General features: G+C 38.5%; 1 protein-coding gene across 2 annotated transcripts in view; it reads right to left on the bottom strand.

The window, feature by feature from the left end:
* Kat6b (lysine acetyltransferase 6B) overlaps positions 1 to 12,286 on the bottom strand; it is a 169,509-nt gene that overhangs the window by 55,971 nt on the left and 101,252 nt on the right. For both annotated transcript variants that reach the window (XM_010607309.3, XM_010607319.3), the window contains exon 3: positions 4,996 to 5,104. In XM_010607309.3, coding sequence (XP_010605611.1) covers positions 4,996 to 5,104 — 109 coding nt within the window. The remainder of the gene's footprint in view (positions 1 to 4,995; positions 5,105 to 12,286) is intronic.

The raw sequence follows: 12,286 nt of genomic DNA on the forward strand, positions 1-12,286 counted from the left end.
ATCATACCCACTGGCTCCCTCTAGGAACACAAGGCATAAAAAGGTTCTTGTTTTTGTTTGAAATCAGGGTTAAGAGGCAATGACAAACCTAGGAGAGACTCCAGATCTTCCAGGGGACACTGACACTGTAGCCAGACATAACTCCCTTAGGTACCAAAGGGCTTTCTCTCCCTCTCCCAGCTGCATCCCAGCAGCCTTTCTTGTGCTTCCTGTTTCAATGAGCTTCCACTTACGATGATGCTGTACTGTTGAACTGTACACTTATCTTTGATTTGCTAATTTGAAAACACAAATGCACACAACTCATCTGTAAGTAAGATTTAACCACCCAGCAATCTGAGCAGCAGACACAAAATTCATTTGGTATAATATCTAATAGTTATGGGAAGCTAATTAAATATAATTTGTTCTTAATGAGGCAAAGAGAATATAACAGTGTTAATTTCAAAGTAGGCTGATCCATGAAAGTCAAGTAACAGCACTTCCTACTTTCAACATTCCCAGGGACCTGAAAACTACCTGATTGCTGGTGGCCAGAATAATCTTTAATGTTCGTCTAATATGTTAAAGTTAATAATCATCTTTGTATCAGTATTTCATTAAATGCTCACAATAGCCCTGTAGATACAGGGTTTAGACCTTCTTTCTCACTGTACAGATCAGGCAATCTGTAGGTACACAGCCAGCCAGCAACAGAAGAGAAACGAACACCGAGTGGGGACTCTACCTGTGGGCCTCCTTGAAGAATGCACCCCAACTCACATTTTTACATGTAAAGATGAATCATTAAAAAAAAATCTTTTAGCAGGAAAAAGTTAAGTTCTGACTATTTGAGCAGAGAGTCATCTCAAAAATAGAAAAATGTTGAAATGGTTTTACTTTATGATGTAAGCAGAAAGAAACATTTATTACTTGCATCTACGAAATCTAAGTGGAGTCTAAACGTGACATCATATAAATGGTACTTCAGATAGAAGCCACTAAAGAGCACCAGGCACATATGGGAAACACATTTCAGAATGTTCTTCCTTATGCGCTGCATCAATATTTCCTTTTTGTGCTTTTATACTGCTATGGGTATTTCTTCATATAAACATCTTATGTTAGGGATCCCTTTGATCATTACAAACAATCTCAATTCAATCCTAAAACCAATGGATTCTTCTGAGTGTGAGAAAGCAGCCGTTTCTGCAAAGTTGCCTGGGGGTACCAACCAATCTATAAATTCCTCTTGAGGTGATGGACTGACTCTGATGAGGGGGCTTCCTGCCAGGACCAGAGGACACATCTGAAGGAGAGTTCATCATATTTTTTTATCTTTATCATTACCAAGCATCACAACAGAACATTAAAACTATAAGAACTCCCAAATTCTCTAAAACAAACCATAGTTTGACCTTTCCACTCATTCATTCATTCACTTATTCTTTTAAGAGACACGGTCTCACTCTGTAATTCAGTCTGTTCTTGGACTCACTATGTTGCCCAAGCTGGCCTCAAACTTGCGGTGATCCTCCTGCCTCGGCCTCTGGAGTGCTGGCATTACAGTGCCAACAAACCCAACCCTTCCTCTCCCATTTAAAGAGAAAGAATAGAGCCCACTGATCTGATCTACCAGATTCAGTATATATGTTTACAAAGCAATACACTGAGTAAAGTCCAAAAGTTCTATCTCACTGAAGTAGCAAAATCCAGACTTGCATTGCACACGCAGGGAAGAGTAAGTCAACCTCAAAGCAAAAGCCTGATCCCACAATAGGGTCCACAGAGACACTCAGAAGCATCTTCTATCTTGAACAAATACCTGTTGGCTTGGATTTCTGTCATGACCCATACCTGGACTCCACAACCTTTGGTTCTCTCTACCCGAAGCCAGGGGGAGAGATTGGCTCAAAGATGACTTCAGTAACACTAGCCCTGTAGCAAATATCCTCAAACCATCTGTCTCTGATCATTAGAGAGAAAACAAGACGGTATTTTTTGAGAAGAGAAAGCAGAATACTATACCCACGCACTCCTGACTTGACCTTTAAAAAGTATGAATGAAAAGAAGCTTCAGTAAAAAAACAAATTTTGGTGACCTTAAAGTGTAAAGGAGATCAGCCCTCCTATTTGGCAGTTGTTCAATCTGGAAAGATGAAGAGAGATTGATTACATCAGAAAGTCTGGGGTCTACTCTCTAGAATTACAATTTGATATCCTATGAAGGAGGCCTTGAAGTTAGGAGCCAGAAGATAACAATCTTGAATTCCTTACTAACTCAAGTAAGTATCACCAGGGTAAGGAAATATATGAAGGGGACTTTTCTTCCCACATTAAGTATGTCTGTAATCTGTCTAGGAACCCAGATAAATAGATAATAAAGAAACAAAACAGCAAAGAGTATTTTTAAAATATCGCCTTAAAATTACAATAGGTAAACCCTACACAAGTGAATACCACTAAATTGATCAAGCAGTTACCAAAAAAGAATAATGCATTCAGAACAAGCCTTGTGAGAAAACCCAAAAGATAACTCCAGAATCAGAACTGATGAATGAGGCCCCCACTTCACCAGCAAAAAAACAGGGGGATTAGAGGGTTGAAATTTATTAAACCGAACACACAAATAATGTTTCCATGTACTTTTGTCACTATCCATGATACCATGGCCAGGTAAAATAATTTTAATGCACCTGTAAATATAGTCCATCAAAAAGACTGTCGGAATGCATTTTTCAAACTGGGTTTGAAATGTCGTATTTCAAAAGGCTCGCCCCTCCCGATCAGGTCCTAGAAGCTGCTGAACCACCGAGGGCCTATCAAGTCAAACCTTTCCAGGAGGAGTAAGAATCATTACACAACACTGTCATTCCTCAGAATGGAACATTGCCTCTATCCAATTATCAAGCACCTGTCATAAAGGGCGAAAAGATTTTCAATTACTTGCAGCAATCAAGGACAACATCAAACATGACAAATGATAACAGCCAACTCACACAGTACACTTACATAGTTCTTGTAGACCCTGTATTAAGCTATTTACTTCTGTTCTCACATTTACTTCCCATGAAACTCAAGAGATAGGTGCTATACCATTATCCCCAATTTTCTAATGAGAAAATCAAGGCTAACCCTAAGGAACGAAATGGTTAAATAACTACTTTGAAGTCGAGAAACTGGGCTGTGGGTGGCTGCTGAGTTTCCTGTTATCTGCTACACTCTATGAGTGAAATGAGTGTATGCTAAATGAGTATGTCCTGTGGTCCCTTTCAGGGATGAGTTCTGGTTTTGTTTTTCAATGATGCAGGGCAGGTATAACCCAAGGCCCCAAGTAGGCATCTTTGGGGATGGGGGAAGACAGGAATACTGGGATTTGAGCCCAGGGCTTTTACGCCAATATACATCTCTGGCTGTATCAGGGATCACACTCTAGGGACCTTGAGCTTGTAAGGCAGGCAGTGGCACCACTGAGCTAAATCCCTGGCCCTTATTTTTAAAAAATTGAGATAATGTCTTACTAAGTCACTGAGTTGCACAATCTGGGCTCAAACTCTTTCCTTGGCTTCCCAGAGTGCTGGGATTATAGGCGTGCCCCACTATACCTAGGATTATTGTCTTTAAAGGTAACTACAACTACAGAAATACTAATTCATCGATTTCATTTTTTATTTATTGTGTCACTACGGCATCAAACACAGGGTCTTGTACATGCTGGGCATGTGCTTCACCCCACTGAGGTATACACCCAACTCTCAGTCATCATTTTAAAAATAATACTTTGAGGAGAAAGTTTTCAGTGGACTAGAAAAAAAATAACTTTCAGATTAACATAAATGATTAATTTTTTAAAATCCTGGACTAGGGGTAAGCTGTATGGTACCATGCATGCTTAGCATGCAGCACGCATGTGACTGCAGGTTCGATCACAAGCGTTGCTTCCTCCAAAAAAGAAAAAGAAAAATCCTAACAGGTATTATTCCATCTGTTGATACGTATGTAAGGGACAGTCAGACAGGGTTTCAGGAAGGCAACCTGATTAACAGAAAGGATGACTTAAAACTAAAAGAACAATTTTAAATGTGGGTATAATTTGCTTTTAAATTTCCACCATAAAACTGGAGGCATGAAATTTTAAAATTTCATGGAGAGAAAAAGGCAGAGGTGGCATGTACCATTTGAAGTTCTGTAATTTGTCAACAGCCCAGTGTTCCTACTCAGCAATTCCTTCATTTTAGTGCACACCTTCTGCCCAGAGCAACTTTTCCTTATCTTCTTCTAGGCAACTGGAATTTCTTTTGGCGGGTGGGTGGGTGGAAGGGGGGTGTACCGGGGATCGAACTCAGGACCTTGAGCTTGCTAGGCAGGCAGCAGAACCACTGAGCCAAACCCCGGGCCCCTAACCAGAATTTCTGTCATGCTTGATTTCTTGATTCTTTCAGTGAAATGTTCAGAATCCTTTCATTTGGATTCACACAGAGCTGGGCTGTAATATTACATTTAACCAGTAGGTGTCATGACCTGAAATACTATAGGCTCCAACTCAAGAATCTTAAAGTGAGACTTCAGGTTACAGTAAAAAGTGGTTCAGGCTGTGTTCAGCTGGTTTGAAAGCTTAAAATTCTCAATCTTGAGCTATGTGTACCTGTAGTCCCTACTACTTGGGAAGCTGAGATGGGAGTGCTTGAACCCAGGGTTACCAAGACAAGACTAGCAACATGGGAAGAAAACCCAGACTTAATAAATAAATCTCTGCCCTAAATTTATCTACTACTTCAAAGTCTCCACTCTGCAGTATCAATGCTGGTATAAAATTGAAGGTTGATTAGAAACACTGATATTTGTCAATGCTAATATATTCACGTTTCCCCCTCTACCTTCCTTTTCCTTTTACATTTAAAACCTATCACACTACCAAGTCATTATTTTCAATAAGTATCATGTAGTTTTAATAGATCAATAGCATAAAGCTAGAGTAATTTGCCACTGTACAAAACACACAGAAATATAACTTACCACTACTGCCACAATCTGCACAGGACAGGAGTTCTTCTGGTTTCTTTTCACGATTGGATTCTTTAGTCCCCAAACAGAAGCTACATATTGGAATGGGATCAGCACGGGGCTGAGACAAATTAAAGTAAAAAAAAAAAAAAAATTAGCTTTCATTTAAAAATATAAAACATTAAAATCATATGCACCTTACATATTTCTTGAACAAAGAAAATCTGCTGAGTTAAAAATTCAAAGAGTGCTTGCTTCGGCAGCACATATACTAAAAAATTCAAAGGAACATTTTATAATTTTAAATATCTTAAAGTATTTGAAATATCTTAAAGCATTATCTGAACAATATAATAAAATGTAATGTATAAGATCCAGAAGTAATTTTTATTAGACCAATGAAATCTAAGAACTATAAAGCTTATTATATAAGCTTCTGAAATGGACATTATTAAAAGTTCATTTGAAATCTCAATGATTCCCATACTCTGCATGCCTATAATAAATTGATTCATCTATCTACTGAACATGATAGCCTATGAATATCATCTAGTCAAGTCAAACTATTTAAGAAAACTTTACCAAATGTTGTAATGCAGGTAGTATTATTCACTTATCAGACCTGAAATGTTGGTATCTTTTTAAGTGACATAGCAAGAACTAAAATTCCAGAATAAAAAACCATAAACAAGGCTTTCCTGGCACCAAGGTCTTCTGAAGGAATCCACACCACACCAGAGCACAAAGGAGATAAAACTCTCAATCTCTGATACTCCCACTTTATAAAAGAAACAAGAAAACATTTGTCTAACCCCCTAGCACCCTTCAACTCTCCATATGGAAATAGCTTTTAACAATGTATAAATCTACATACATTTTAGTGTCTCCATTGTTATTTACTACTACCAGCAATGCTAGTGTTCCCATCCATATAAATATAGCTGACTGTGCCTACAGATCTGGTCACATTATTTTGAACAACCAAAACTGTATAAAAACTGAAATTTTATTGCATATTCCAAGCCTTCACACATGTTGTCTGCTAGGCATCTGAACGTTACTACGTCTTTACATTTTAAACTTGAGAATAAAAAATTCAGGGCAAGAAAATCCAACATAATCACAAATGTTTTAAAATGTAAATCAAAAACAAGATTTGGCTAGGTCTAATTCTCTAACTATACATCCTCATAGAATAAACCTCATTTGTTCAGCCACTCAATCCCAAATGCCCAATCTACTGCCTGGTTCACAGTAGGCACTTAAAATACATTTACTAACTGAATAAAGCAGCATATGCTAGTTTAAAAAAAAAAATCTACCTCATATTAAGATAATATTTCAAATGGTTATAATGATTTCAACAAATGCCTTGGTTCACCATGACAACATGTCATAAATCAAGAGTTCATCTTATGACCGAGCATTGACAAAATTGTTTAATATGACTATTAATTTCAGCTTACAGCATGAGTGTTCATTATCTTGCCCTTATTTTCAGCTTAATTTGTTCTTGTAATGTGCCCAGGCTCTACTTTTTGAAGTAGCTATGAAATGTATTTCTGTAGCCCCAGTTAAAAAAGGCAGATTATAATACATTCTGTACTAGAAAACCAAAAAAAGTCAAGCTAAAACAAATTGGTCACTGACTCCAGCCACAGTTTTTTAAATGCCAGATAATCAGCACTGCATAATTATGGATCCATAGTTATTACTTGCAACTGCTCAACTGCAGTACCTTGGGAACACTTTTGTTCCTTTAAATAGCAATTAAAAGAACAATCTGGTTTTAAAGTGACAACATTCCCCTGATAGATTCTAGCTAAAACATAGCCCTCCTACTAATGGGATTCCTGCTTTCATTTGATAGAACAATGTTCAAGCCTTTGCCACCATCCTTGCAGTGATAAATAATTTACAAAATGTCACATATCATTCACGCAATGAAACAAATCTAAATCTGCAATCCCATTTTTCTTTCCCAGATGAATTTTTAGCTCTAAAAGAGACGTGGCCATCAGCCAGCATTCATGCTCATTTTTCGTTTTTAACCAAAGGTAACACAAAGGACAAAGGTTGCTAGTAGTTCATGGCCAGAAAGACTGATGTCCCACACTCTGTCCAATCACAGAAAGCTGAGATGCTATCACTTCATGCCACGTTCAAGTGAACCCTACCATGCTGATGTATGCTCACGACCATTTATTTTAAGGATAACTATCTCACAATACTCTATAAAACCACTGCATTATACAGAAATGTCTGCCCTGCTGAATTATTGATCATTCAAAGCACTTTTTGCTAACCTCAGTGTAGCCGAGCCTAATTAACTTTAAAAAACTGTCACTTGTATGAAATGAGACTTTTACAGTAATGCATGTAAATGGGTCACAGAATTATTATGATTTACTATTCTCAATCAGACTATAAATTGTTTTAAAAAATAATCCCTTGTTAATAAAGTAAAATGGATTGCAGTCAGAAAGGTCTCAGTAAATGGCAATTTGATTCCATACCTAGCTACTACAGACAAGTGATATTTAAGAGGTTTGAAAACAGAACTCAAATTTCCAAATTCTTTACTTCTGTGAAATCTCACAAAGGCACCTAATGTGCTGACCACATTTGTTCATCAACATGTCTGGTTACTTTAAAGTAATTCCAAGAACAATACTCACGGATGCGTCTGAAGATAAAAATGACCAGTGTATTCTACTCAGGAAGTACCTCTTTCTCCTCCCCCATGCAATGGCCACGGGGAAGCTGAAAGTCAGGGGCCCCTTGTACACCATTCCATTTAATCACCTTCATCACCTTGTCAGGTATGTACATCTTCCTCATTTTAGAGAAGAAATTGAGGACTTGAGAGGTTAAGTCACTTCTCTAAAGTCACACAGGTTCAAGTGTGAAGCCAGTCTCTTTCCCAAGGGCCACCTGTGCTGCTACCCTGCTACCCTTTTTCAGAAAAACAAAACGGTTAAAAATTGTCTTTCCATAAGTGGCAAGTTATTTACTAAAATGCTCAAAAATCTCTTCCAGTTCCCCCCATTACAAGTGGCATATTAGAAAAAGTACTATAAAGGCAACCACTAATGTCATTTTAAATTACTAATTATAATAGGAAAAAGCCCCCCCCAAATCTGGTTGACATCTTTACAATATGGGACAAATTGTCATCATGTGCTTCTAAGTGCTGTACTGAAGGGCTTAGCATCATCTATTTGCAGGGAATTTAATCAAAGAAAACAGTAAGGCAAATCCAAACCAAGGATATTTTGTAAATTAATTCACCAGGAGGGTCAGAGATTTAGTCCAGTGGTTCCACTGCCTGCTTCACAAGCACAAGGACCTGAGTAGGGGAGGAAAAAAAAAAAATCACCAGGATTCCTTAAAAAATGTCACTGTCAGGCAGTCATGGTGGTGCACACCTGTAATCCCAGCACTCAGGAGGCTGAGGCAGGAGAATCGCTGAGTTCGAGACCAGCCTGAGCTACATAGTGAGTTCCAGGTCAGTCTCAACTACCTAGTGAGACCCTGTCTCAAAACACAAAACAAAACAAAAAAAAGTCAGTTTCCTGTAAGATCCTCCAACCTCCCATCACCAGAAGGGCTGAATCAAGTTAGGCAACTGAAGTGGCAATGAAGTAAGATTTATGATCATTGGTTGGATTCTGAATTTTTAAAAAAACAGCTACAGCTCTAAAGGATGTTTTTGAAATAAATGGGAGAATATATATTAACATTCGGTAATATATAAAACAAATACACAAATATAAGTTTATTGAGTGAACACATGGTGGTTATACAGGGCAATGTCTTTATTCTTGGGCTACATATGAAATATTTAGAAATCATGATGCCTGTAACCCTCAAATAATCCAGAGGGTGGAAAAACATAAGTGTGTCTGTGCCTCAACATGCAGAGATCATGAGAGAAAGTCACTGTGGCCATTGTTAATAGATGGCAAATGTATTTTAAGGGTATATACACATTTGCACTGTTATTCCTTTAATTTTCTGTGTGTTGACAACTTTTCCAAACAAAAAGTGGGAGAGGTAGTAATAAGATAGTATCCTTCCATTTTCAAGAGGTGGAGAATGAATTATTATATAGTTGGATTATTAACACTAATAAAACATAGTGTCAATCCAATTACTGATTCACAGGAAATACAGAGGATTATATTAATCTATGAAGCAGGGAGATGGTGGTACCAAAACCCTAGAGGACAAATGACCCAGTTTCTTCATTACATAAATTAAAAGGGAGATAAGAGAGCAAGCAAGCGAAAAACAGAGGAAGGGTTCAGGAGATGGAGAAAGACTTGACTTAAAAGGCTGACCAGCCAATTGCAATGTGTGAGTCTTATCTGACCAGAATTCAAAGGAAATGCAGTGAAGGAATCGGCACTACTCAATCTCAGTTAGTCTTGTGGGAAAGGGAAAGCTGAGGATCTCTATCTACTGAAAGGGCTACCTACCTTTCTTCTCTGTGGCTTCAAGACATAAAATGAGGATTGACAGGGTATGTCACAAAAACTTTCCAAAAGACTTTTCTGTGTTGTCAAAAAATGGAAGGACATTTTATTTTCTCCTTCATTTTGTTTGTATTTTTAAATTAATGGTAAAATATATTTAAAACCATTTTAACAAATGTTATGTGTATAGTTCAGTGGCATTTAGTACATTAACATGTCGAAGAAACAGCACCACCATCCACTTCGACCTTCTCTAACTCCTCAGACTTATACTGTGCCGTTAAACACTAACCCCCATTCCTCCTTCATAATATTTGTGGGCTGGATTATTCTTGAGGTGCAGAGGCCCTGGTAATCAGAAAAGATCATGGAGAGAAGGCTGGATGGGCCCCATCTGGACAGCCCACAAAATCCCTACACTCAAGCTAGGCAGGGGATCTGGGACTTTTCAAGCACCCTTTCCTCATACAGTATGGTCTTCTAATGATTATATAGTTGGAGAACCTTTGAGACCTTTCCAAGCTCTGATGTTTTACTGAGTCTATAATACTTAAAAAGATACTGAAAGTGTCTTTGGGAACACCCCCACCCCCACCAACTCTCATGTGCACACCTTTTCTTAAGAAACATTCCTTAAATTCAGCACAACACACTTTTGAGAAGCTTTACATTGGGTAGTGGCTACTTTTCTTGCTTCCCTGAAGTTAAAACATGCTTGTTAGTTATGTTATGTCAGTCTAAGTAACTGGACAAAAAATAAAAATAAAAAAGTGAAAACTCATGTACTAAAGCAGAGTCAGAGGTATGCAAACTCATATCCTTTTCCTGAGTGACACAGAAGGGGCTGTGCAGACTGTTTCCAATGATCCTGGACACAGCCCTCTCTGCGCATCATCCCCTATTGATCTGCTTCAGTTCTCTACAGCTCTCCTGAAACTATTAAAAACAAGCCATTTTAGTAATTATTGGTGTAAAAAAAAAATTCAGCATTTTTCACCCATTTGTACATCATAGATATGCGATGATTTCATTTCTCTCTCAGATTCAGGTGGCCTCATCTGTAAAGGGACAGAACAGCATCCGGGTTCTCCCACACTGGGGTTGCTGCAAGTTCAAATGTGCCTGAGAATGTGTATACTTTGCTAACTACAAAGTTTGATTCAAATACTATTACCATTACTGCAAAATTCACTTTGACTATAAAAACAAAAAGACCGAGCAACTTTACTCGTTAATAAACATGAGCACAAATGAATTGTTTCGGTGCTTAGAATTACTCTATAAAAGACTTCAATTCTGAGTCCCTGTGATGAGTATTAATCTTAATATTTTTTAATTAATCAGAGAGTACAGTAATGGTATAAAATGCTTCACCTGAGAGCCAAGAGGCCTGTAACTAATAAAGGAAAATTCAAAGAAAAATAAAAGACATCAAAAAACCCCCACATAAAATCTTAAATGAGTAACCTCACAAGAGAAAGCAAAGATGGATATAAATTCATTGAGTATCAAAGAGTTCATTCAGCACTGGACAAAGTCTACCCCTGAGCTCAGACAACTCAGTTCACCGACTCCGAATCAAGCTGTGCAAAAGAGCCTCTTCTGCACCTCTTTATTTTCTGCCCCTTCCTCATATTGGGCTGAAATGTGAAGCTGTGGGTGTTTTGCTGCTTGCCGCAAGGCTTTCCCAAGTGTTTCACTAGTGCAGAACACAAGCCCTGACGGCAAGTCCCAGCAGCTCCTCCCTATGGCCACAGGGCCACTAAGCCAGGCACCAGATGACTCCAAACCTTCCTTCTCTTTGTGGTTTGCCCTTCATGCTGTCTTTGACTGTCCTATATTCCAGGCATTATTTAGGCCTTGCACACCTTGCTTCACTTTTCCTCATGCCACTAGTCATCACCTGGCACATTATGTACAACTTATTTATTTTGTTTCTCCTATTAAGTTATGAACTCCATCACAAGGGCAGAGACTTTTTCTTGCTGAAGCCTGAGCCTCAAATAACAAATGGACAAAATGATTTGAAGACTAAGAAGCAGTCCATCCAATTCAACAGGCCCTAAAATATTGACTGTTATCACTTATTTTCACAAACATCCTCAATGATTATAAACATGGCAAGGAAAGCAAGCAGCAACAGCAGTAGAGGGCTCTACTGTTCTATAATAGCATGCATCCATTCCATCCATCCATCCATCCATTTGTGATTTTTACTCTGGAACACATTATAAATGACAGTATATGATGTATGCTACATACTACCCAGGGCACAATTTCACAAGACAGGATGACAGGCTTAAAAATCAAGTGGGAGGAACATTATTTCTCTACTAGAATTAACTAGTAGGGCTTGCTCATTTAGTCATTGCAGTTGTGTCTAAGAGAGATCTATGGCCATGACTGGTTTCCCATACAAAGTGTATAGCTGTGGTTAACACCTTCTGACCAACCACTTACTCTCTTTCCTTCTCAAGAAAAAGAAGCTGGGTATAGTGGCGCAGCCCTAAAATTACAGCTCCTCCAGAGACTGAAGCAGGAGGATTGCACATTTGAGGTCAGCCCTGGTAACTTACTTTTGGGGGGTGGGGGCAGAGGGTCAGGTGGCCCTGAGTTTACTATGTATCCTCTGCTGGCTTAAACTTGTAGCCATCCTCCTCCCTCAGCCTCACAGGGCTGGGATTACAGGTATGCACCATCACACTCAGCCAGTCTTGGTAATTTTAGCAAGGTCTTGCCTTAAAATAAAATTTTGAAAAGGAGGGCCAGCGATTTATTTACCTTAGTGGTTCCGTCACCTACCTCGCAAGAACAACGTCCCAAGC

Source organism: Fukomys damarensis, unplaced genomic scaffold (assembly GCF_012274545.1).
Source record: "Fukomys damarensis isolate Sample0158 unplaced genomic scaffold, DMR_v1.0_HiC HiC_scaffold_20, whole genome shotgun sequence".
Lineage (NCBI taxonomy): Eukaryota > Metazoa > Chordata > Mammalia > Rodentia > Bathyergidae > Fukomys > Fukomys damarensis.